Source organism: Pelmatolapia mariae, linkage group LG15 (assembly GCF_036321145.2).
Source record: "Pelmatolapia mariae isolate MD_Pm_ZW linkage group LG15, Pm_UMD_F_2, whole genome shotgun sequence".
Taxonomy (NCBI): domain Eukaryota; kingdom Metazoa; phylum Chordata; class Actinopteri; order Cichliformes; family Cichlidae; genus Pelmatolapia; species Pelmatolapia mariae.
In genome coordinates, this window is record NC_086240.1 from 13,196,669 (window position 1) to 13,224,586 (window position 27,918).

At 39.2% G+C, this 27,918-nt stretch overlaps 1 protein-coding gene across 4 annotated transcripts in view; it reads right to left on the reverse strand.

Annotated features, from left to right (window-relative positions):
- Positions 1-4,750: 4,750 nt before the first annotated feature.
- The window catches only part of stxbp5a (syntaxin binding protein 5a (tomosyn)), a 100,251-nt gene continuing 77,083 nt past the window's right edge, over positions 4,751-27,918 (reverse strand). The window contains exons 14-28 of one of the 4 annotated variants that reach the window (XM_063496485.1): positions 26,754-26,821; positions 24,356-24,396; positions 23,862-24,082; positions 21,396-21,568; positions 20,990-21,115; positions 20,464-20,615; positions 19,301-19,363; positions 17,169-17,222; positions 14,818-14,868; positions 13,082-13,363; positions 11,916-12,285; positions 10,122-10,287; positions 8,386-8,497; positions 8,068-8,288; positions 4,751-7,531 (exon numbers count right to left, since the gene is read on the reverse strand). In XM_063496485.1, coding sequence (XP_063352555.1) covers positions 7,490-7,531; positions 8,068-8,288; positions 8,386-8,497; positions 10,122-10,287; positions 11,916-12,285; positions 13,082-13,363; positions 14,818-14,868; positions 17,169-17,222; positions 19,301-19,363; positions 20,464-20,615; positions 20,990-21,115; positions 21,396-21,568; positions 23,862-24,082; positions 24,356-24,396; positions 26,754-26,821 — 2,142 coding nt within the window. In that variant the 3' untranslated portion in view covers positions 4,751-7,489. The remainder of the gene's footprint in view (positions 7,532-8,067; positions 8,289-8,385; positions 8,498-10,121; positions 10,288-11,915; positions 12,286-13,081; positions 13,364-14,817; positions 14,869-17,168; positions 17,223-19,300; positions 19,364-20,463; positions 20,616-20,989; positions 21,116-21,395; positions 21,569-23,861; positions 24,083-24,355; positions 24,397-26,753; positions 26,822-27,918) is intronic. The other 3 variants (XM_063496487.1, XM_063496489.1, XM_063496488.1) reach the window with 3 other exon arrangements.

The following is a 27,918-nucleotide window of genomic DNA, read 5'->3' on the forward strand; positions in this document are numbered from 1 at the left end:
TTAAAGTTTCATTCCCTTTATGCAGGAAAACAGCATGCCCTGCATATTCAAATGGATCCGCTCCAGGAGAAGCCAAGCCACATGTTTCTAAACAGCATTACATTTTCTGACAAGTGAAATGTTCGAGGATTTCACATATTCACAAAAAAAATCCTTGAACAAATAGCCACAAAATGGAAACTTGGACCTTTGTTTAATTACTTGTGGGTTATGACATAACGGCACTAATTACACGAACTGTAGCAATGTAGGAATGTTTTTAGAAAACAAGAGATAACCGTTTTCTGCTTTCTAGGAACAAGCATTTGATCCTTTTTTCGTGACTCAGAGAAGTAAATCGATTAAACTTCACTTCAGTGCTTGTTTGAATCATGCACACACATAAATCACTCATTTCTGCTTAATAGAGCTGCGGTATTTTAAAACTAAATATTACAGCAAACACAAATTGGTCACGCAGGCTGAGGTTTTGGATGGTGGCCATTTCGTTTTGGTGTGCATTCCATAACTTTGCCTCTTGCATGTTTGCCTCTCTGGAGATGTTCTAAAAGAGGAGTACTTGTTGTTTACAATTTTATTTTCTTTAGTTTCTTCGAACAGTTGGTCTACATCTGAAGGAAAGTGGACAACAGATGAATAAAACGGGGTCTTGTGGCCCTTTGGGACCAAAATCTTGTCTCAGAAGCACCCAGCTGAGCATGTGGCACACTGTACAGCTTCATCACTGAGCCTTTCCTTCAGACTCCCTTCACTCTGTCGAAAGAAGCACTGAGTTGGAGCCTTTTTTAAAATTACAACGTCAGAGTTTCAACCGCACCCGTGTCGACGACACCCCTTCTTTCCCTTTACTCATGCATGCACACAGGCACATCGCACACATAAGCCCACAGACACACACGCATGTACACAGAGCCAGCCCAAAGATGATCTTCAGTTTACTTCCAAACCCAGATGTTTCTCAGCTTGACAGACTGAAGCTAATGATCCTTTTTAACACATTTCTGCTTGCATGTTAACTCGGTACAGATGAAACAAAACAGTAACATATGTATTTAAATAAGCAAGGACTCCAAGCTTGAAATATCTCTCTTCATCACAAGAGCTGTTTTTTTTTTCAGGAAGCAACTGAAAAGTGAAAAGTGGTTAAAAAAATCACACAGATAATTACAAGAAGTCTGCAGCACATTTTCTACTTTTTTTCTCCCACACAGCAAAACAGTCTAGAAATATCAAGTGAGTCACGATGCTCATTACCTTTCCCAATATGATCCTTCCAGCACTTATTTCCTGTAAGGGAGAACTGTTATGGGGACGTGAACTGCTAATGCAGTACTGATTCTCATATCAAATTTCTAATACAAATTAAGAAGGGATGCTTTACTTTAATGGATTTCTGTCACCATCACTGACCAATGGGTATTGTTTAAAATAGAGGATTTTTTAATTTAGAAACCCCAAAACTTGAAAGCTAACAAATCTATATTACTAACAAAGACATTGAAACACGGAACACATTTTGTTTCCACATCTTTCCACAGTACTGTGCAGAAGTCTTGAGCCAACATCTTATTTCCTTAAGTTTTTAAGGAAAATTGGAAATAGGTGTAGGAATGAATGGAAGGAATCAAATCAATATTTGGCATGACCACCTTTATTCTTCAATAAAGCCTGAACTCTCTCAGTCAAGCATTCTTTTAATTCCTTAAAACAGTGATTAGCAATAGTTCCTCCCATGTGGGGAAGCCTATCCATGACTCATAGTGTTCCACTGTGTGTTTTTCTATCCAGGTGCTTTTACTGCATTGGCAGTGTGTTTGAGATCATTTCCTTCTTTAAACATTGCTTCTTTTCAGCCACCCTTGCATTGAGACCATTCCTGATGAGGTGTCAGTGAATAATAGATGGATCAACTGCATCTCTCAGGTCCTTTGTCCTCGCTGGACTTTTCTCTATTTATTAAAAACATGAGTTCCAGATTCAAGATTCAAAAATACACTGCATGCCATGCTGAGATAGGTCAAGGTTTGGCTAATTGATCTTTGGGATTCGTCTTCTTGGTGGGAGATATACTGTTATGCTTTTCAAAATCTTTTCTTTTAGATTGGACTAAGAAAATATAGTGTGCTTTTATGACAGACTGCTAGTAACTGCCCAAAGATATCTTTTAAAATTGATGATTTGCTAAGCTGTTGATTATGGGAGAACATGGGTGAAAAAGCAGAGCAGTCAAAGTCAAAAGAAAAACTTTTAAATGGGTTCAGAAACCCTGTCAAACTACTGCTGAAGACCAAATTCAAAAAGATAACAAGGAAATCTGTTTCCTTGGAAGCCAAATATAAAGACATATGAGGTGTCTCCAGTCTTATGCACATAATGTATATGCAAAAATTTACTTCTTTGTATATGAGGAAATGTTTCTGTCAAAATGTCTGTTCAGGCTTGTTGCTTGTTTAGAATGCATTTCTAGAAATGGTCTCTTTCTTATGCTGATTATAGTTGTGAGAACTTGAAGCACCGGTATCAGCAACTGAATTTATGTATGTGCGGTGCGTATTTGTGCTATGATAGAAGTTAAGATCTAAGAAGTGCAGCGGTTTAGTTCATTTCACCTTTGTTGAGCCATAAGATTGAAGCTGAAAGCTTAAGAGTTGAAAAGTTGAGAGGTCACATAGTAGTTGTTCACAGATGTTACTAAAACTTGGAACAGAATGAAACAATATGTTAACTGTCCGAGTGATGTAACATGTTTGGTGGCACAGTCATTCAAGAGCATGATATCTACTGATTGTAACATGATTGGACTAAAACTAGCTTTAAAAAATATATATATCTATTGCAGTATTTCATATTCTCAAGTACTTTCAAAAGCTTGTGATTAATGCAATTAAAAGGGGCGTTTATCTGAACAAACCAGTCTTGATAAATAATCATTAAACAACTGGTTGTTTATCGATGACATTTTTGATGATATTTTAGAACAAAATACTCATTTTGAGAGTCCCCCTGCTGTGCAGGCATAGCTCAGGTCATTCATGCTTCCAGTCACCACGGCAACAGTCTCACAGACATGTCATCTGCTGAGCAGCATGCTTAGCTGTGGATTGCCTGACCCTATATCTCAGTCAGTCAGTAGTTCAAACAGTACGCAACAACAAACATTTCTCCCCGGTGACCTTCTCTTCATGGCTTCAGCCAAATTGAACAAATCAACTCGGTTTTTTTTCTCCTTACCTACCACATTTCCCTCTTTGTCTCCCTCTCCTACTCTCTCCTTAATTTACCTGTCAGCCTCTCACACCCACAGAAGCTTATCTGTGATGAAAAACACAAGCGTTCTTACCTAATAAAATGGCACCACTTTGTCTGATAATTCTGTTTACGCAAAGACGGGAAGAACCATAAAGTCTATTCAATATACAGGAAGAGAAAGGGCAAGAGAAGGAGCAAATACTAGATTCATTCAGTTATCTTTTCCAGAGATTTATGTTTTACGGAATTATAAATTTCACATATGGATTTGTTTATAAGTCCGTGGTGTATCTTCATTTGTTATTACTCCAGGAAACTCTGCTTTTCCCAATTTTTGAACTATAGTGTCTCTGCTTTTAGTTAGATTGGGCATTAATCAGCTAGAAGAAGGCAACATTCAATCACAGTCTGCTTTATCCCTCTAGCCAGCAATCAATATCTGAACTGCAATAAGGTTTGTTTGTTGGTTTATAAATCATTTGTCCTTTTATTACCAATTCTAGCCGCAAAAGGTTTAAGATATTCTATCACTATATTACTCTTTAACCTAATTGCTTTATCTAGTTTCATCTCTGAGCTATTTTGTCCACATTAATTCCAGCTACGGCTACCTGACCTTAGTCACACATAATGCCCGGAAGCATCAAGTGACAACGCACAGATACAGTCTGTAAATTTGTACTCTTACGGGAAATCATAAGCTAAGCTGGTAGCCTCTCTGATTTCCACAGTAATTGATCCACATCGTAATCCTTTGTAAATACAGTATGAACTTGCAGATAATAGGGAAAGCTTGATAGGGATTAGGATGATTGCATCTGTGATTCAAGAGGTCTGTTTCTAAATATAGAGGTCAACTGTAAGGTATTTACAGTAAATATTAGTGGACATCTCCCTGTGTGAGATAAAGAGTGTTTCTAGAGCCAGATAAAATATTTAACAGAAGTTAGAGTTGGGGTGACTTCCTGTACATTACCCCAAGATAAATATATAAATAAATAAATAAATAAATAAACCCTCCTTGTCTGCATCATGAGTGAGCACATGTGGGAATCTGCTGTGTTCAGTACGGGACAATGATGTTTGAGGAAATGGAGCCTTGGAGTATAAATAAAAAACTAATAAACAAGGAAAACTACTATATTACTACTATGTAGCTTTGGCAGTTTTCTGCTTCACTGATAAATGTATTCATTTATTTTTGTAAAAATAATCTTTTATTTGCATGCTGTCAAACATTAAACCTGCTAATAATAACTAGTAGGATCGCCCCCTTCACTGTTTGCATTTTTCCTATTTAGTCAATATTGCTTGTTGAGGCAACCATGTGTACTTACTGCCATCTAATGTTGGGATAAAATTGTGATGAAACCAGTTTTCCATGATTTAACTGTATTTCATTGAATATGCAGTGTACCTGCATGTCGTTGAGACACTCCAACATTTTATTCCTCTTTCTGCTAAACAGAAACCGTTTAATAACTGAAGACAAAAATCCATTTTCGACTTTTATTTTCCATTGCACAGTAATCTCTATCTACAGAATTTCTAAATTTTTGTGGCAGCAGATAAAGTCATAAACATCCATGTGAAAGTTGCATAAAACTGTACAAGAAAATTGGCTACAATGAGAAAAATACTGCAACCCACTGATAACTGTTGAATCGAGGACAGAAGATGGCATATGGCAGATAGACAGGACTCCCTCTTATTGAGTGTGGATCATATCAGGTAGGAATACTGCATACTGTAGTACATGGGCTGAAAAATCAAATTCACTCAAAGATGGGAAAACAAGTATAACATTCAAAGAAATAACAGCTGGGTTAAAGGGAAAGACATCAAACGGATATTGGTGGGGGGCTGACTTGTAGCTAAAACAAGCTATTTTTCCTGAAGTACTTCGTTTTGTCTCTCTTTTTAAGCTTAGGGGCGAAAGATAGACCAACCAGCCAACATTCACACCACAATGCTTACTGGAAACACAGGAGGCCACATCTGTAGCTGCGCAACCAACGGAGAGAATACAGAGGACAAGTGAAGGACTTTTAAATTAAACCAAAATTTAGAGGTCATCCTCACATTATATCACACATTATCTTATCCTTGTCCTCTTTTTTTTTTTTTTAACTTTATTGGTGGTTTGAGTTTGTCCACACTTACCTGAACTAGGACATCACCAGCAATGAGTAAACAACCGGAACAAAATATAATAAATCATATCACTTCATTTATATGAGCATAACCTTACATACAGACAGAGAAGATGTACAAATACACGCATTCACACAGATGAATACCATAAATATCATTTGAGGTGTGGTGGAATGATAGTGATTTTTATGATCCATCGTGTTATAAATGGCTGAGTTCCTTCTCGACTTTCTATTTCCTGAACCCTGAAAGTGACAAGGGTGATATATCTAAACTGCCCAGATCCTGGGCCTGCACTGGGTGAAGCTGTACTGGATAACACATATTCACATGTACCGTGTGGTTTCCAGAGTCGCGGCCAAATGCTATGGGACAACGCAGTGGGAAAGGTAAAGCAATTCTTTGGCGTCAGAAAAAAATATGGCCTGTCTCCTCTTTTGTTGCCTGAGCAACCTCGGCATTTACTTTCCACTTAGATTGTCAAACTATTTACTTATATACAAATAAAGGTTAAAAGCCCGGTAGACAGATACATCACATTTGAGTTCGACTGCAAACATGGAAAATAGAAACAAGATGATAATGAAGGTAACACCAAACACAGCTGTCTCCTCCACCTCAGTAAGTAAATATTAAAAGGAATCACACGTACAGACAAGTGTCAGCAAAACAAAGAAAATAACAAAAAAAATACACAAAAAAAGTTTCAAATATGTCCCTTTGAAAGATTACTCAGCCATTTTGTTTTTATCCCACCTGTATGATTACTGTTAGGATTTATGCTTGCAATGTATGTAATACTTGGCTATTTCTGTATTTAACGCTGATTTCATCAAACCACCGAGCTCGTGACATCGGAGAGAGAGCGAGCAAGTGGGAGGCAGCTCACATTGCATCTGATAAGTGATTAATTGACATTTTCAGTAAAGGAATAAATGTGTGTGGTTCATACATGCTCTCTTTTAGAATTAAAAAAAAAAAAGCTGATGTCACTATGTTACTGAGTCCCAAATATGCCTTTTATATCCTTGCCCTCCTTATAGATTCCAGCCCTTTTCATAAGGAGAAATTAATTTCAGTTGTTAGACAAAAGTCACAAAATGTATTTTCTTTTTCAACAAATTAAATATCATCCACTTTCACAACAATAGAAAAATAAGAGATTTTCCAATAATATTACTACTAATAATAATAATGATCATAATACAGACGGAGCAAATAACCCAACAAATAACAAATAGAGGAATGGCAAGAAAAGAAATTCACGCACGCACATACGTTCTCACGCACGCACCCACACACACGGTAACGATTTGAAAGTTTGTCAAATACAGAGGTGAGTCTAGAGATTGAGCAAGATGATGAAATATCCAGTGTACTTCCGAATGAGTTATCCCTGCGACTCTCTGCATAGAGGAGACATCGCTATCGCAGCTCTTCTTATACCTCTCCAACGGCGCCTCCTTCGGCCCTCGCGCCCCGCTTCCATCTCCTCGATGAGTTATCCCTTTGTTTTGTACTTGTCACTTGGAAGTGGATACAGCATTGCACATTTATTAGATCTATGTATATATAATTATGTATTTACTTTTTTTTTTTTTTTTACATTTTAATAACTTTTTGAAGTCTTTGCTTCTTCATTACACATTTGTCTTTTTTTTTTTAGCCAGTTTGAATATTGGCCACGAGGGTACAGAGTAGAGACAACAGTAAAGAACATTTTGGCAAATGAGAGTGAAGAATCTTCAGGTGTATGGGCCAGTCAGCTACCTCAGAGGAGAGGCTGAACAGAGATAAACAATGAGACAAGAACATAAAAAGAAGACACCATTTATTAAGTTATTCCCTCTGAGGTCGTCTTCCTCTCCTGTCTACCCCTCAGTTCCACCCCAAGACTGAGGTAAGTACAGTGTTTCATCATTGTGCTAGGGAAGAAAATCCCCAATTGTCTCAGTGAAGAAGGCTTGGAGGGACGGATGAAGGGACAGACAGATGGGTAGGGGTCACGGTGAGTCCAGATGAGCCAGATGAGGAAGGTCAATCAGACAATGGTGTCCACAGAGCTCTACTCCACCCCTTCCACCAATCAGAACTGGTACCACTTTTTGTCTTTGCACTTCAGCATCATCTGGAAACAAAGAACATGTAGCCATGGGAACATGGTCCAAATGATCAGGCAGTACCACAAAACCATCACGTCTCTCTAAAACCACTTCCATTTGCTATTGCTAAAGTTCATTTTATGTCAGAATGTATATGAATTTGCTTTGATTTTGAATTTCATTATTTTGGTCAGTCAAACACTGTAGAGAACAGGGGCCCTCGCATAATTTTAGAAACCGTTTCCATTCTAAAAACAATCAATCAATCAACTTACAATTTGAGTAAGCTTCTTAGTTACAGTACAGTGAAAGTTTCATGGTTACATACTGCCCTCTACTGGTTAAATAGTGTCAGGTATTACATGCAATATTTCACAGTAACTGCTTTGCTGTGTAAAAAATTTTATGGAGGGTCAAGACTGGTCACAAGCATTTCATTTCATTGTTTATTGTTTGTTAGTAGCACTAACATACAGTGAGCATTCATGATTTCACATCGTCGCTCTGTTAATTGTGGGTATGAATTTTCAAGCTCGACATCCTTCTTGACACTTTTGCTCACCTCATGGGCGTGTTTGGAAAAAGAGTCTGCACTGGCCATCATGGCGGCCGTCCTCTCCTCCAGTTCACCCAGTTTCTGGCCTCTTTCATCTAGTGCTATCCGGGCACGTGCCAGATCACCAACCACACCAGAGGCAGCTCCCTTCATCCCCTCAATGCCACCTGGGCCAGGCATGTGCTGGGCCAGACTTCGCGATGCCCTTCCAGCTGCTACTTCACCAACTGATTGAAGGAAGAAAAGACAGATAAGCATGAAGTGATGGTACATATAGGACAGAAATATAGTGTATGTATATCATCAGATACATATTCGGCATACATAGTTCCTCTCTGTCCAGCGACTGTGCACCGCCACCAAACAGGCCTTTGAAGAACCCTCTGTTGGGGGCCTCCGGTGTCTCCACTGGTGTGAAAAGTTCACCCAGCATCTCCTGAAATATTAACACATTTTATAAATACGTATATAAAATGTATAAATAGAGATAAAGATATATATACTAGACATATCCCCCAACAATACAAGTCCCTAGCTTGTGAGACACACTGCAGTAAAATCTGGACACAGTTATAAATAGAATAGTTCTCACCATGGATGACTCAGTTCCCCATAGTTATTTCAGGCCAAGTAACTTATGTGAGACAAGTTTCAAACTACTTAGGCTTACTTTGGATTAACTCTATTCCTTGCATTCATTTATTGATGTTTTGTGTTCATTAGCTATGACACAGGCAGTAAGTGAGTGTATGACAATATAAAGGTTTCTCCTGGTCCAGGCTTAGGTTTTAGAGCTTTGTGTGCCCGCTGGATATTCAGAGCAGGGTCTGGTGGGAGAAAGAGCTCAGCTCTCAACAAGTGTTCCACAAACTGCAGCACAGAGTTTCCTTCAGAACCTTCTATTAGGCCTATTGATCCATTGATAATATACATTACTGGACAATATACATTTTTCTAGGGCAGCCAGTTTTGTTATAGTGACTGAATTAAGGCATCTTTTGTGGCCATGTTCCAACTTTCCATCTCTTCCAAGTGTTTTGCAGCTTCTTTGAGTCTTGTCTTATAGCTAGCTACCTCACCTATTGTTTCTGTCAGTTTTATATTAATGTCTGGAATTCTTCCTTCATTTCTTGTTTAATGTCTTTGTTCAATGGGGCAAAATCAGTTCTGAACTTTGCCTTAAGTGAGTGAATTTCTTTAATGATGTCCTGGAAGCCTGAGTGGAGGTGGCTAGCCCCTTCTCCTTCCACATGCTCACCTTGCATGGTGTTTTCCGGCATGTCTACGTTGTCTCCTCTAGCTGGCTCCCCTGTCTTCTTGACCTTCTCCCACCGTTCATGACATTTATTCCACAGTTTAATGATTAAAAATACTTCAGGGCTTTTATTTGCAAGTTTTTACCAGGAGCTGCAAACTTATGGTAAAATGGTAAATGGCCTGCATTTGTATAGCGCTTTACTAGTCCCTAAGGACCCCAAAGCGCTTTACACATCCAGTCATCCACCCATTCACACACTGGTGATGGCAAGCTACATTGTAGCCACAGCCACCCTGGGGTGCACTGACAGAGGCGAGGCTGCCGGAGGCTGCCGGAGACTGGCGCCACCGGGCCCTCTGACCACCACCAGTAGGCAACGGGCGAAGTGTCTTGCCCAAGGACACAACGACCGAGACCGTCCAACAGACAGTGGCAACCTTCCGATTACAAGGCGAACTCCCAACTCTTGAGCCACGATCGCCCCCACTTATGCTGCCATCCTCTCAGCATCCCCCTAGTGAATTTTGATTAGATAGAGGGAGTTTAGCGGGAGTTTTTTAAAATCTCATTCTGGCATGACAATAGGAATATAGGGTTATGGTATTTCAAAATTCTTCCTGTCTGTTACCCATAGAGACAAGGCTAATTTTAATACGTGAATATTTCTTATAGGTATAAAAAAAACAAAACAAAATAGCCTAGGTACTTAGTTGGCTAATGTGTGTCTCCAAGCCATGCAGAGATTTTAAACTGTTATGCAATAGTAACACGTAGTAGTGCTGTAAATAGAAGGCTAATTCACCTGTAGGTTTTCACAAGTGTCCTGACTGTAAGTGATCCTCTGGATCTCAGTGGGGGAGCAGAGGTACATGGCCTGACCCAGGTTAGTAAAGCAGAAAGTCCTGGCTATCCGCATGTCTGTCAAAGGTAGGTAGTTCACATCCATGAGCGGTCTCAGTCCTGGCACACTGTATGGGAGGCACAGAAACAATATCAATAAAGTTTTTGACCTACTCTGAACTCTAAATATTTATAATCAACACCCATTGTGTTAGGTATACTATTTTGTTAAGGCAAATAACTCATCAGCCAAGATGTGCAGCAAATCCATAGACAGTCAACATGACCTGCTGAAGTACAATCTGAGCATCAGAATGGGAAAAAAGGTGCCAGATTGGCTGGTCTGAATATTTCAGAAACTGCTGATCTAGTGAGATTTTGCCACACAACCATCTCTAGGCTTTACAGACAAAACTAGACAATAACCCAAGATCAGCAGTCGTCTGAGTTGACAGGAAGGAAAGAGTAACTTGCAAAAACAAAAAAAACAAACTCTGGTTATAAACAAGTTATGCAGAGAAAGATCTCTGAATGTACAACACGCTGAACTTGAAGCAGATGGGTTACAGTAGCAGAAGACCACACTGGATGTCATTCCTGTCAGCTAAGAACAAGAAACCAAGGCTATATTTTATAGCCCAAAACTGAACAATAAAAGACTGGAAATTGTTGCCTGGTCTGACGAGTCATGATTTCTGCTGCGACATTCGGATGGTAGGATCAGATGTTGGCATAAACAACATGAATGCACGGATCCATCCTGCTTTATATAAATTCTTCAGACCGATGGTGGTGGTGTAATAGTGTGGGGATAATTTTTGGCACACTTTTAACCCCTAAGTACCAACTTAGCATTATTGAAATGCTACAGCCTGCCTGACTATTGCTGCTGACCATGTTCATCTGTTTATGAACACAGTGTAACCATCTTCTGTTGTTTCCTTCCAGCTGAATTACACACCCTGTCACAAAGCTCAAGTCATCAGACTAGTTTCTTGAACATGACAATGAGCGGTGTAATGAGAGATTCACGTCATAAATGTGTAGCCGACAAATCTGGTCAAACTGTGTGATGCCAATTCCAATATGGACCAAAACCAAAACCTCTTAAGATGGAATGTTTCCAGCATCTTGCTGAATCTAGGACGTGAATAATTAAGGAAGTTCTGAAGGCAAACGCTTTTCCAAACCAGTAAAAGCAAAGTGTACCTAATAAAGTGTCCAGCATTCCCTGGTGTTTGGCACTTTATCCTTGCTTTTAACATAGTCCAGAAAGAGCCTGTATTATGACACAAAGTCTGAAAAAGTGAGAATGCTGAGATTAAAGTTCGAATTCTGAAAATTCAGTCTGGAAAAAAAAATGTTATTTCTAAAATCGAAGTCCAGATTCTAAGTAAAAAATCTGAACTTTAAAATTAAAGTCTGTATACTATAAAAAACCTCTGGATTTCGATGAACAGGTGCAAATTATGACCAAATTAAATTATGACCCCAATTTTTTTTGTGTACCTGTCCTCTTTCTTACCATATGGCAGCTTTCACTGTACACAGTTTACGGATTTTGTGTGGAGTGTCTTTGCAACAAGGACAAATATGAGCAAAATTATTTGCTCTCCTGCTTCTTTTGTTAAGTCAATTCCAGTTCATGTATATAAATATATAGACATACCATGCATGATAGAGGGGAGAGCAAACATTCTTAATTCTAACTGCATGTATTGGTTGAAACATTGCCTGACCTCAGATGTAGCCTTACCTGAGGGTCATGATGTGGCCGTTGGCACAGAAACAAGCCACGCACATGCCTTGGTTCATCTGCACCACATCTGCCCGTAAGATGAAGGAGGTCTCTGTGATACTGTGTTTATAGATGCAGGTCTGGGAAGGGAGGGCCATGACTTTCGCCTGTTTCTCTGAACACACTACAGCATATTGGCTCTCATTGAGGTCCTGGGAGGTGGAAGGGGACACTGAGACGGGCCGGCGCTTACGGACTTTTTCTCTTTCTTCGCCGTCTGCTGTAACGTTGGGTTCATACCAAGGCTCATATGCAGATGGCAGCTGAGAACCCGTGGAGTCTATAAAGGCCATCCGCAAGATGCTTCCCTTCAGCCGTACCAACATACCTGGTGAACAGGAGGAAAAAACCTGTTGGAACATTATATTTTCCAGAGTACTGCTGCATTTTGGAAAACTTAGTGTGTTCTGGTGAAAAATGACTCCAAAGTTCAGTGATGGACGCCGAGATAATGCCATTCAAAATAAGTATCAGGTTAGACACTGTCTGCCTGACATTTTTAAATACAAAAACTAAAGTTTTGACTGAATATATAGATAGGAAATTATAAGTTATCAAGGCCTTCATATTCTTTATGTTTTTAAGACACTCCTGCAGTTTAGTAGAGGACAAGTAAAGGACAAAGGAGGAAGAGGAGGCAGGCCTAAAAACTTACACGCAGAAGTAGAACAATATATGAAATTCGTTTCTTTGAGAAACAGAAAAAATCTAAAATATACACATGATAAACAGTATAATCCAATGATCTGCATATGATCACACAGTTTATTTAAAACAACTATTTTAAGAACTTTTGGAATTAGTCATAAGATCAGTAATTAGTAAATAAATGACTAAAATGCCTACTTTAAAGTAATGGTTTGATTAAAGCCACCTTAAAAGCCCCTGGTATGTAGCCTATTAGCAGAGATAAATTGGCCATACTGTATTTATGTGTACCATTTTTGGTCCATTTTCACTTAAACATGAGGGTATTGAAAAATCATTGTATACTGTTTTTCTTTAAAATTTACAGAGTGGGTTGCCAAATGATAGTTTGGTCTTTATTGCCGTTAAAACAAACAAAAAAACCTCTCACACTCTAATTTCCATCCCTCCCTCCCATCTGAGATTGCTTTACCCACCGGCAGGTGAAAGGATAACTGGCTGCAGTTGCCGTTGCTCTCCAGCAGGTGGCAATGTGAGAGCCAGAACCAGGACAGTTCCCAGGGAGGTGCCCACATACAGGCAGGGTGTCAAAGTGCTGTCCCCCTTCCGAGCGAAAGTCTCACAGAAGTGGAATGAGCTGATGGCCTCTCGTGCTTCCTTATCGATGCTGGTGACACTGGATGAGCGTGAGCGGCTGAAAGAGTTGTCCCGGTGGTCTAATGGGTTGGCACCCCGCGGCGGGCATACAGACAGGAGGACAGTAAGGAGAAAAAACAGAGAGGTAAAGCACCTGCAAAAAAGTATTATTGCAAGACAGACAATGGAGAAGTGGGCACAAAATATGCTTAAAAAAAAAAAAGAAAGAAAGAAAGAAAGAAACATAACAATCAATAGCTTCGTACTGCCTTAAAAGAAAGACTTTGGAAGTTAAATGCAAATGGATTTACACTTTTTAAAGCAAATTCAAGGCATACCAGCAATAGCATTTTTATTTGTTTATAAATGATTGTTTTTAGTGCTGATAATGTAGATACTGGAAATGGGGAGAAAGAAACTCTAATTGCACCTTTAACAGCTAGTGACAAAATAAAAGTAAACAGTTGGTGGACTTGTCTCTCTAGGAAAAACAGATCTCATAAGTTGAATTGCCTTTTTTTTAACAGAGCAGCATCATTTAAGACCTATTTGTTGATGATTTAACATCACTGCAGTTCCCTTACATTATACAAGAGACATCAATTTAACACAATTTTATTACTATAAAATAAACCAGCTGTTTGGCACATTACGGAAAGTTAAATGTGCATAACACTGAGATCATTAAACAAGCATACAGGTGAATATCTTGGCACTTGTGTATCTTATTTTAAACCCATGGAGCCTAACAATATTCCATCTAATATTTCTGGTGTTTGGGAAGAAGGTTGTACAGGAAAAAAGTTGTATTGATATTATATTATATTCTTTAACTGATCATACACACACATCCACAAATGTGCAATAACACAAATGTGCAATAATCTTTCTGGCACCGTTGTATTTTTCACTCTGTTGTATATAGCATTTGTATTCTATTTTTATCCTATTGTATATTTTATTCTATTTTATTCTACTGTATATAGTATTCTATTTTTATTCTATTCTGTACAGTTGTGTACTGTATTTATTCTTATTTTATTTTATTCTAATTGTCCTTCATAACTTTTGCACTGTCCACTTCCTGCTGTGACAAAACAAATTTCCCACGTGTGGGACTAATAAAGGTCATCTTATCTTATCTTATATATATATGTATATATATATTTTTATTTATTTTTTTGAAGGACCAATCAGACAGAGAAAAGAAAGACATGAAAAACACACAAGAGAAAAGAAAAGCTGCAAAAGTTACACAAAGCTTTAGAGTGAGATGGGGTGTAAAAAGTTTAGCTTAGCACCACTGACCTCTGCTTTAACCCCCACCATGGTCAAAAGAAGTGTGAGCAAGGGTTCATTTCCAACAATTTGATTGAGTTCAATCATTCTAATTCAGTTCAGATCAGTGCTACTTTTGATGCATGCAAACTCAAGAGAACAGTTGCACAGCTTGCCAATTTTGAGACTAATAACCAGAAAAAAACTGGACTAATGTAAAGTGATGGAGTCCAGTCAGAGTGAGAAAAGTATATTGCATTTCATACAAATTGTTTGGAGACACGAAGTCAAGGCTTACCCAAGTCTGGCTTTAGCTCAGTAGGCAAGCTTAATTTCCGTGACATCTTTGCTGGAAAAAAGAGAACATCCCTCTTTACAAACACATGTCTAAGCTAACACACGATGCCATGCAAAGCTAGTTAATCTAGCATTGGACTAGGACTGTGCACACACCTGAAATACACCAAAATGACAGAAGACTGTTGAACAAGTGGCAAGGGATTGTTTTATAGAATAGGAGAGCCAAAATGCTTTAGACAGGAGGAGACACTGCATAAGGATTAAGAGACGACCCTCTGTATCACAGAGGCATGCTGTTACAGACTAAACAAAAGAGGTGACGTCTGTTTGCACAATGCCCTGAAAGACAGGACAGGTAAGACACACGTCAAGACTGCACGGCCATTCAGGACCTTCATGCCAAAGGAGCATGCAGCAAGAAGAAGGAAGTAACAAGAAACAAAAAATGAACCAGAGATGGAAGAAAACATAGTGAAAAAGATGGTTAAACCTGCTGCTGGTTATATACTTTCAGTACTAGTTTGTAAAGCATTCCATCTTTCAGAAGAGTGAATATAAATAGCAGTGAATGAAAGTCCTAAATATTATTTTCTCTGTCTGTAGGAAAAAGAAGGAGAAGGACGATAAAATGAGACATTCAAGTAATAGAGTTATGACTGTCTCGCAATTTAAACTGCCAGAAACCATACATAAAGAAATCCATACAAGTTCCTTTAAAAAAACTGCAACACTCGTAATACCTTCAAGCTCAAACTGGGTTGAGTTGAATTTGATTATTTTGCCTTTTTTCATTAGTGTACATGCTTCTGTTTTATTTTTTAAGGTAAGTGGAGAACATATAAAATCTTGCTGTTGCCCGTCTACGGTACTTATGAAGGTGTAGACAAACTTTTAGAGCCCTAAATTTGCATATGCTATCCATACATGCATGATTTATCCAGATGATTTGATTTCTGTTTAGTACAGTATGCTGGAAATTGGGGGAATTTTATTGACTTTATCAAGAGTTTTTTAAGCTAAACTAAAATACTGAAATCACATATGTGGGTTTTGGGGATATTGTAAAAATATTGCACTGTGAATAATCAGGTGTTAAAAGGACTCAGGAGGACAACATCAGTTTCTGGACCAGGCTAAGCAAAGACAAAAAATCCAGCACAAACAAAGCAGCCACAACATTAAAACTATTTACGAGAGAAGTTGTTAACAACAATTATCTTGTACTCTGAAAAGCTGGCTCTCAATAGTCACGTGAACGTTACTTTGGCATGTTTCACCCACCTTCACATTGCTAGAGACCAAGTATATCGGACATGACGACAGCAATCCCCAAACTTTGCCTCCTGATGTTCACGCGGACGTTACTTTGGCATGTTTCACCCACCCTACACTTTGCTGGAAATCAAGTGTATTGGACATGGCAACAGCGATCCTGAAAGGCAGAGGCCTCCCCAGAAGTGCAAAAAGTGATCAGGAATAGCTCAAGCAACATGTCAATGAGCCCAAGATGTTGAACTCCCAATACCCATGGGATGTGCCTGAGTAAGCCTGATCAACAGAGGGCTCCATTGTCAAAATGTGAGACACCAAAGAGTCAGGGCTGCTATTTCATCACAACGACCAAAAGAAATTTGTGCAGGTGGTTTTAATGCTGTCGCTGATCGGTGTGGATATTGTACTTACTCACTGTCACTTGTATGAGATACTGAATCCTTCCATTGCTAATCCTCTTTTTTGACTTGCTCACTTAGTTTAAATGTACTTTTATAAAGTTTTATCAACACACACTGAAGTTGGACAAAGACAAAATCAGACAGACGAGTTGCTCTCTGTTCAATGGTATCATCAAACTTCGTACAATCAGTTGGGACAAGTATCAGATGCAGGCACATTTACAATATGACACTCGTGCTACATACATGTAGCATGCAATATGTACAGTATATTTGACAAGTAAGGTGTCTCAAGAAAACTGCAGTCCCACCGTCCTTCCAGGTAAGCTTTTGCTTCACAAGCTCTGAATCCTTAGAATATAGTTTTCTTATATTACTCTTCTGTGCTCAAATATCAAATATGAGCATCTTGTCATTTCAAACGAAGAATACTCATTTATGTTAAAATACAAAGTGACCTCAAAGATAGTTGAATAGAAGCTAACCCAGGAGTATAGAGGAACGTCAGCTCTCTGTTCTCTACTTTAGTTCTTCCCACTGTGGTGAGTATTGACAAAGGAAGACAGAGACACTTTCTCCACAAAAAGAAAAAAAGGGAAACAAAACGGGCACCAAATCTAGACCACGTTTTTTCCTGCCTAAACAGCCTCTGATAGACATTTTTGCCCAATCTTACCTCCTCTACCACCTCCATTGTAGAATTGGTGTAGATTGCTGTTTGACATCAAGACTTTTGAGGGTGTTGGGGAGGAGGGAGGAGTAAAATAGAGTAAATGCGCAGTTAGAAAAACACCCATTTTTACCCCGTTACCCCAGTGCATGTGTGTATTAGCACAACAAGTGAGTAAATATTTATTTGGTCAACTATTTCTTTGTTGTAACAATGCTTCTTGGCAATAAATCTTGGAGAGGCAGTTTTGTGGGGTTTTTTTACCCTTAAGTGGTGCCACATTTGTAAGGAAAATGCATTTGGAAATCCCCAATTATATGGATGTTGGCCTTCAATTTGGAGATTGTACTAAGGCTCACCCAAAATGGTTGGTTTTATGGAACACCAGCTTAAAGTTGCCCTGTGGCTTTACCCAGATCAGTCAAATGTGGCACAACCCATACTCTGCTGCTCAACCCACAAATGCATTTTCCTTACAAATGTGGCACCAATTAAGGGGCAATAAAAACAGGCTTTCCAAGATTTACTGCCAAGCATAGTTAAAACAAAGAAATAATCAACCAAACACAGATGTGCTTACTTGTTCTGAGCAAAAAATGGCTTGTAATGTCAATGGCACCTTTCTTTTTGAAGGAACACTGATTTCACCAAGACACCCTGTCTTCTGATGTAAATTATTCACGTACAATGTAAAGTACTGGGAAATAAATCAAGCCAGGCCATCCACATTTATACTGTATTTAAGTCTAAAACAAGCCATACTACAAATGTTACATTATTCCTCTGCAGAATTCATACCAAAAATACTCAAAGAAAAGAGAGACAGAGAGAGAAAATAAACAAAAATCTAAAACAAACTGGCTCACACTTAAAACCTAGATTACAAAGAGAGTTTTGTAGGAAAGCACTCCTTTTCTCTCCCTGTCCCATGAGTATAGCGAAGCAGACAGATGTATCAGATTACAGTCTGGTGGCACCAGACACAGAGACTGGGACAGCCATCATACCTGAAAACAGCAGCAAGCAGACTCTGTGATTTGTTTTCTGTCTGACCTTTTTAAAAAGCTCCTTATTTTCATCGTGGTAATGCCAAGTTACCCATAATGAGATAAACTTAGGTTGTTCTCTCTTCAAGCACCTTCAAATGAAATACTAATGACGCAGATTAAGATGGAAGCAAGTAAAAGAGCAGCAGGGCATCTTATTCCTGCATATCACAAAGCAGTAGATCATCAAAAGGCTGAATATTTAAAATCAGAGGTGGGACAGTCCAGCATAAAGTGGATTATGTTTTTCTTCTAGTACATTCTATTGGGTTTGCTGTCTAAATGTGATATACACACAAAAACTGCTTAACCCTGGAGAACCCATGGGGTCAGATCCGACCCCATTGGTTTTCTAGGGAAACCATGGGGTCAAATTTGGCAACACTTTCCAGGGTTAATTTGGCAATACATTTAGACAAATCTGCTTCAATACACTGCATCTGGACACAGGGAAATGTTGATAAGCACCCTAATCAAAATCCAATAATCTGAATCTTGGCATGCAATATATTTGTGAGTATCAAAAAGCATGGAATTGCAGTGCTACGGAATATGTGAAGCCCTTTTTCCTACTAATATTCATGTAAATGAATGGGTTTCTCTACCAGAATGCAGAGTTTGGTTTTCCCATAATTTCGAGCAGCCTCAGTGAATTACCATCAGTTCCCAGATGTGTTTACAGCCTATGTAACCCAGTTTTTCAGAATACAGAGTGAGATTATAAATGGCGTATTCCCCTTTTTTCAACTCTGCAAAGTGGTAAAAAAAAAAAGTATGGACATAAGGCAAAACTATTATAAATCCATAAATGTGCAATATTTAACTGAAACAGTGCATTTTTAAAGAAAGAGGTTGCATGAAGCCAGACACTTGAGTGACTCAAAAAAGAAGAAACTTCTAGAGTTCAAGTTTGATGAGCAACAACTTCATTACAACAGTATTAACCGTAAAGGCTCTTTTGAAACATTAATCTTCCTCCCAGCACACATAAGTGGTTTTCTAGGTATATTTCTGACTGGTTTACTGTTTGGCCATTATTTCTACTACATTCACCACTCCTCTCTTTCAATGACAAGCTGAAAGATATGTTACCTGAAGTAGGCGACTTGCAGCGGTCCTCCGATGTAGCTGAGCCTTCATTGATGTCACAAAGACCTGTATGAGAGATCACATAATTAAAACAAAAATCAGGTGGATTCTCAAAGAAAATCTTGGCTGTTCGCTCTGTGTATCGATAATAAATATGTTTCTTTAACTTTATATTTTAGTGTCGCCTTGGCTAGGATCGCAGCACGTATTTTGGAACTATGTGCAGTCTCACCCGCCATCTGTCAGAGACCATCAAGGAGGTCTCTAGTTTTCTTTATCCAGTTTTAAATGCTACTTCCTCCCTTTCCCGCACGCATGTTTGAGTATAAGTGTGTTTATTTGTGTGTGACATTGTTCTGTGAGGCAGAAAGCCAAGCAGACAGACGTCCCTGTTGGCAGAGCAACACAGCTGGATGCCTGATTACTGCTCACACTTGCCAAGCACTGACAAGTGCCAGCCCACTGCTCACCAGTTAGTGACACCAGATGCTCTGCGAGTATTTAATGTGAGCCTTTTTGTGAACATTCAGATATTTACACATACAGTACTTTGAGTCTGTACTTGCATGTGTGGTTGCTTTGCATACAGCACACATAAAAAAGAAGTCTCTCAACCCACGTGGACACACTTTTCTAAATTCATCAAACTTTTGCTCAAATATGGACAGGAGACTGTTGTGACGTTGCGGCAGTATCAAAACATGCACTGCTGTTTTCTGACACATGGTGGCAGTGTGTCCTTACTGGAAAGGATACCGTTCGCTGTCCGTGGTAGACAATAGTAAAAAGGAAGGGATGCGTGGAAAAGGGATGGGCTGTGAGAGAGTGGGTATGTGAATGAGAGGCAAAGAGAAAGAGAGAGGCGGATAAACAAAGAGAGAAAGTCAATCGAAGCACAAAGAGAGAGCGAGTATTTGGTTGTCATCGCTCAATCATGCGTCAGCATTGTAGACTAAGGAAGAAAGAGAGCATCATTGTGGATTCAAAGCGTGTCGTCACTTTATTCATTCTCATATTTGCATCAGTTTACAGTTTAGAACGGGAACTAAAGAACTGTGGGGTGAGCTGTTCTGGCAAAAAAAAAAAAAAAAAAAAAAAGCTGTCATGCTCAGAAAAATGAATAAAATGTTTTTCTTTCTGGCTTCCATCTTCTCTCTTTTTATTACCTCCAGAAGGCTGTCGCGTCTTTCTTGGCGACCGGGGCTGTCTCTGGTAGGGGTCATTAGAGCCATAAAGCTCGACCGTCCCCAAGTTGAGGACTACTGTCTTCTGGATGTAGTCCACCACTGCCAGACCGTTACTGTTGCCAAATACCACTCTGGGGATTGGCGACAAAGTCAAAGAAGAAGTGGGAAGAAAAGGAGGGGTAAAAGTTTTTAAAACAAGAATAACGGAAAGTTACAGTTAGGAGATTTGATTTCGTTTTCAAATACGTAAACATTGTAGTTGAAGCCCAAAATCAGGTGGAATCTCTTAAATTCCCGTAGCCGCTGAACTGTGTCGACAGGACTTGAGCAGTAACTTCTTGAACAGCACCAGTATCTGTGACGATTTTGCCTGCAATTTGATTTGCGCTAACTTTGCTAATGTTGCTTTTTACCTTCAGATTAAGCGTCTTAACATAAATAGCATAAATCCCAGCAAAGTCCCAGAAAATACTTCTAGTTTCAGCTAAGGCTTGCGTGTACTTACAGGCCGTAGGAGGAATTGAGGGCCAGACTTGTGATCTGCTGAGGAGGCTCTCCACTCACCCACACTAACTGGACCACCAAATCTACCTGGTAACCTGGAGACTGCTTCAATGGAGTACTGCGCACTCTGTGGATGAAAGGAGCCGATAGACAAAAAAAAGGTTTGATAAAAAGAATGACGAGGGGTGCAGCTGCAGTTGTGAAGCTGTTGTGTATTGAGTGGCTGCAGGGGAATGTTGGGGAGGCTGTGGCTGAGAATGCTTCGAGTGTGCTTGAGGCAAAAGGCAAGACTCTTGTGTGCATGAGTATGTGTGCAAGTGCTCCTGCAGCTTATGAGAGTTTATGCGAGTGCTTCTCTCTCCCTCTCCATATAGTTATAAATGTGTGTGTGTGTATGTGTTTCATACTTGAGGCAGGGTATGTTGCCTCCATCAGAGTTGTTGCTGCTGGTGGAAGGGTGTGAAGGTGGGCCGCTTGTCTGAGGAGAGGCACCGGGCGTCGGGAGCGCTGATGTCTGTTCACCCCCGCCATCTGGAGACTCTATGTCATTCAGCTCGTACTGCATTCGCACCTCTAGTAACTGGATGAGAGGACATACACACAGGTGCACATATTAACATACACATTATAAACGAGGAACATCATGAAACTTCCTCTTCTACATTCTTGTAAACGATAATTCCTCAGGAGATGATGACTGTGTCGCTAAATGGCTTTCATATGCGATCGCAGAGTCACTTTGATGATAAGGAGGTGTTTGATGTTTGTGTGGGAAAATTGAGTCTTAGAGGTCCTCCAATACTGCAATGTTTCATTCCTTCTGAGTCCTCCTTCAGGCTACCCCTTTGCAACCCGCGCCTTCGCAGAGACACACATGTACACACTCCTAGATTCACACACACCGATACACACGCAAACTCATCAGCGCCTCTCTTTTGCATTCTGTCAGTCTCATTAGCCCCACTGACATGTGGGAGTTAAGAGTGATCAGTGCCCTTGTTCAGATCTTCTCTTCTCCGCCTGTTTTCGTTCTCCACTACCTTCATTTCTGCAAGGTTATTTAGAGGTGTTTGACCTTGTTCAAACACGGGCTGTTTCGCCTAATTACAGCTCGCCACTGCTGCATATAACGTCCTGATCCACATTAAAGCATGTGGCGTTTAGGACAAAGGGTTCTTACATTTCTCTTCTGCGTGCATCAATGCTTACCGTCATTCACCCACAGAAAACTGCAAAGCTTTTAAACATGAACGTAGCTGATTTTTAATCTCTTCCAACAGCTACTAAGAGGCTCTTAAGCAAGGCACTTGAAGTCTATAAATTCATAATTGCTTCTCGCTGTTTGTTTGAAAGAACAAAACATTTGGGCATTTAGGACAAACAGTGCTGAACACAAAAAGGGCATCAGCTAAACGCGCCACAGTGCTGCCCACATGCTTTGATTGACAAGTGAACACTGCGAAGTCTGCTGCAACAACACCTCAGCAATGACTGTTCACAAGAAATATGTTGCCAGGACTATAATCTCATGCTAGAAACTATTTTATTGCTCTGCTACCACAACCAACAGCAACAGCAAAGCATATATGCACAGTTTCACGCTAATACAGAAGCTGTGAGCATACACGGAGATAATAACGGCATTTCTCTTTATTTCATTAAGCACCCGCTCACATCACACCACCATTAGCACTTACATCGCTATCAAAGCAGGTCATAATGATGGTCTAGCTTTGCTTGTTCACTGCTCTGTCTGTTGGCATGGTAACCATACTGCCTTTGACTAGGCAGATCTTTGAGTTCATGTGATTGTGCATATGCCTCAACATCTGATGCTTAATTTATAATACCACAGTTGTGTCCGTTTGCTTACGGAGAGCCTACGGAGAGGGGTTTTGGAGCGACGCAACCGACCACTGCCAGACGAACGTGGATGACACTGTGCATCGGTCAAATGCAGATTGGTTGACGAGTGGGCTGATGTCATGCCAGAAAGTGATTGCCATCATTTGTAGTGTTGTAAATGACTTTTGGCCGATAATTTGTCAGACATATTATGAATGATGAAATCATTTTGAGCCAGTAGGAACATTTCTGTCAAGCTGTAAAGACACATTTATATATCCTTTATTTATCCAGGTAAGAATAATCATATAGATTGAAAAGGTCCTTTTTAACCAAAATCTGGAGAAAAAGGCAACAGAAACTACAACAAATATGTCATAAAAGTTCTATAAAGATACACTAAGTGGTCAAAAAGGACAAGATTGATTATAATGTAAAAAACTGAGTAGGTACAATAACGCAGAGTTATAAAAATACTCGCAAAACAGGTAATTTCTTCATTTTATCTCCAGTGATTTGTAAATCCTGTTGACTACGGCCTATTTACCAATTTTAAAAAAGTATATGAAACATAAAAAACATCTGCAATCACTTTTTTGCAGATAATCTTGTTTTTGACATAGGAACAGGGAAGGGAGCATACATGTTGAGAAAATACAGTGTGAAAAGTACTAACAGTGGCTGCAGTGGACACTTCATTGTTTTTAACACTCGGTTTCACTTCAGCTCTTTGTATCTCATAACTTAGTTCTCCTCCGAGGCAAACTGATGGACCAAAAACAAAACAAATAGTAGCCCACAGCTCTACAACATATTTCTGACAATGCACCCAGTGAACAACAGGCATTTATTGCAGGCAGACGGGCAGTCCATATGTGCTTTTCATCCTTAAAATGAGTGGTTAGGGCATTTCATGTAAATCACTTTTTTTATGTATTAGGAAGCGACATATTACAAAAGACGATTAGGAAAAACATGAAATTCCTGGAAGTTGAAGACCAAAGGTAAAACTGAAGACTAATACCCACCTGAACCACCTCAGTAGTTACTTCCAGCTTACTGAAGCGGTAGATGATAACATTGGCTGACACACCGGCCACACACAGCATCCGGCTCTCAGGGCACCAGGCCATGATCTGAATGGCAAAGGGGTCTTCATCTGACACCTCAGTGCTGCCCTTGTCCTCCTTAGACCTGTTCCTGTCAAATATCTTGGCTGTTTTGAGTTTATAGAGCACCTGGAGCATTACTAGAAAGAAAGGAGGAAAGAAATAACATCAGGAGGAGCAGCTATATTGAAGCCTATGCTAAAGGAGACGCTTTTACAGGCTTAAATGAATGAGTAAAAAACAAAGTGTCATTTAAATTTTCAAAGTCATTCTGTTTTCTTTCTTTCTTGACTTCCCTCCTTTTGCTTCCAAGTTAAATTGAAACTCAAAGTGTCCTTTGTGTTTTTCTGTTTAAAAGCTAATAAAATAGTCAATAAAATAAACTATATTTGTAATTTATGAGCTTAACCTACTTGCAGAGGCATCCCAGAACTTCACAGTTCCATCAGCGTGCCTGGAAATGCAAGGGAGTGAAAAGAGACACAAATGAAGGACCATGTCAGTTAAAACTTTTGACTTTTTATGTGAGCAAACAACACCAGCCAATTTGTAACATTTGCAGGGAAAGAAAACAATATCAGCCATGGTAACAAAAATATGTCAGAATTTGCCATAGTAAAGCTTTTACAATGAAATCTCATGAGAAGTGAGAAAATCGAAATACACTTAGAGGGTAAAATGATTGAAAGAGAAGTTATTTATCCTTTAAAAAATCCCTTACATCAGCCACGCGTCTCTTCTTTGAAACCAACAAGCTGATTTCCAAAGAGCTATTACCCGAAAACTTGGTGTGCAGTGTGTTCTTGAAAAATCTGAGGAAACTGGACAAGTGGAGGGCAAATGAAGAAGTAACAAGCCTAAACAAAAACTGGTGAAGGCTATGTCATGGTTTGATCCACCATGCAATACAGTGCCATCTCCAAAGCATCAATAGATTGATCTGAAGGTCAAAGTGATAATGATGCTATATAGAGCTATTTAAAACCATGTTTTAGCCAACCATATTTTGTATTGATAACATATATGTATTCTTTGGGCCTCTGACATCTTCTTAAAGATCAAATAAGTCAAAACTTTAATAAAATGTCTTTTATCTTTAAAACTGTGCCTAAATTTCTTTTGCCTTTTTTTGTATTGGCAGCATTTAAGAAATAGTAGTGGGGATTCTAAACATCACATTAAAGATTGCATCCAAATATCACATCACATTTGACCTCTGACTACAAGGTCAACTGATTGATCTGAAAGTCAAAGTGATTATAATGCTATATAGAGATATTTAAAACTGTGTTTCTCACTGTCAGTGAATATATTCACAACATATAGACATATAGGGAATATATGGGGATTCTAAATACTACGTTTCTTTGGACCTGTGACCTCTTCTTCAAAGTCAAATAAGGTTAAACTTTCATAAAATGTCTTCTACTGTTAAAAGGATGCTTACATTTCTTCATCTTCTGTTTGTATACTGAACATTTAGATAATGATACTGGTATCTGGGTATTCTTTCAAGTTGTTCCCAAAACGCATTATATTTTTAAAGAAGGTATTGTCAACATAAAGAGAATGAGCTGCCTAGTTAGTTAGAAATATACTGTAATAAGCTCTCGTTACTAAAGTAGTAACATTTAGAATCCCCATATGTCATTTCATATATGCCTACATGCTGTCAATACAAACAATGACAAACTGTTTTAAATAGTTCTATATTGCATTTTTATCACTCTGACCTTCAGACCAATCTTTTGACCTTCAGGGAGAGGTGAAACGTAGCATAATTTAAATTTTCATACAGTAGTTTCTATTTGTTAATAATACACACTACACAAAAATAGTTTCAAAGTTCTAAGGCTTTCTGTCAATTTTTGACAAATAAATCACTAAGTTAACCTTAAAGACCTCGGTGGATATGGGGAAAATCTTAACAGATTGTTCACATGACCCCACTCTACACCCCTACAAAGTTATTCAAAACTTCTCAAGCTATCATATTTAGAGACAGAACGATACGCATGCATGTACAAACTACCAAAAACATAACCTCCTTGGCAGAGGTAATTAGAGACTAGTCAAGCCTTTTGCACAGCGCTGTATTTGTGATTTTTTTATAACTATAACAATAAGTTAATCAATAAATATATAGCCAGAAGTATTTGGGCATCTGAACAGCTCCAAAGCAATATCAACATAATTCAGATCACAAGACGTCCAAATGACATATATTCTAGACATACACGGGTTTCCCAACTCACTAACAAACATTTGAAGAAGAAAACATTCAATAATCCATTAATATCCAAGCAATTCTAGACAAACATAAAAGCGTAACATCAATATGTATTATAAAAGAATGCTTTCGTATTGATAATTGACAGATTTTCTATTTGGTGTCACAAAATAATGCATGTCATTTGGCTGTTTTTCTTCTTTGTTTTGTTGGCAATTCAGCTAAGTGGAGAGGGAGAGAAATACTGTGCAGGCTGTGGCACTCTTCGAAGGAAAAAAAAACCTGGGCAGAATAATAATGTGGCACATGGGGGAGAAGAGACAAGGAGGAAGGAGAGGAGCAAGAGCCTCCTACTGCCTAACCCATACCTCAATGTCACTCCTTTCCTGCATGTGTTCTGTTAAAAACACACCCCCACCCCCACCCCCTTGTTGACAGCTTCGAGAGGGATAATAAGCATCAAATGGGAGCAAAGTGCACATGATGGGAATATATAAAAACTTGGTGACCTGACAGTGCAGGAGAGGGGAAAGCAATTGTGCAGGATAATAAAGATAACACTAATGAAATTAGTGTCTTACCCAGTGATGATGATCTCTGGGTAGCTCTGTATGCCTTGACCCCAGTTTCCACCACTAATGGGCCATTCCTGGATAGACAGCAGACAACACACGCGTTACCTTAGTAAATGAGATCGTACAGGAATCACTATGTCAGTAAACAAGGTGTCAATGAACACACTGATTGTGCAAATAGATGACATGATAAACCAGCGCAAGTGTGAGTGTATGCAGGAAAACAAGCACGAGTCCTTGGTGTACGTCTCTCAGCGTGTCTTGCGATTATGGTGTGCGTGTGCGTCTCCATGTGTGTGACTGTGTGTTAGTGGGGGTTTGGCTATGAACACGTTGACACATACAAAGGTCAACGGGATGACTCACGGTGATCTTTATGTGAGAATACCCTCCCGCAGCTCAGTAAGGCTTGCGCTTAACAGGAAAAAAAAGGAAGAAGCTAGGCTGCCAGTTTGGGTCAGTGCATGCTGACATTTCAGACAGAAAGCCAGAACAAGGCAACAGAGAAAAGAACATAAGCATACATAATGGCTGAAAAAGCAGGGGGTCTGTCTTAAATGATACAGAGATGTGAGAAGAGAATGAGAGGAGAGAGGAGGTGTACTGAGGACAGGAGTATCATTAGGTAATATGGCACTGTTATATAGTCCATTTGGCTTCATGGAAACATTAAGAAATATGTTTCCGAGGACTAAGACAAATTCGCCTATTGTGTAGAGCGAGGTATTACTGTACCCTTCATCCTGTGACCTTCTTGTTCTTTATGTATGTAGGCGCATTGTGGGAATTTCTGTTTCTTTGTTCATCACATCAAAAATCTGTGATGGCAACTGAATTATTTCATGAGTTACTGCAATTAATTTTAAATCCAAATATTTCAAAACTTGCCTCATTCAATAATGTGGAGCAGCAGTTAGTTGTTTGTAGTCTCAGGCTTCTAATTACAGTTCAGTAACTTCCTAATAATTTGTGTTTTCTGTGACGTTTCTCCAAAATACTCATTTGACACCAGTAACAGCTGTGATAGCAGCTCTCTGAGACACAGTCACGCTTTGATTTCATTTCTAACAACAGCATGCTATGCTGACAAAGCGGCAATATAAATATAGGGATGTTTAGCATGTGGTGTCTACCCGAGGCCTGTACTCAGAAGCTGAATTTCAAACATAAT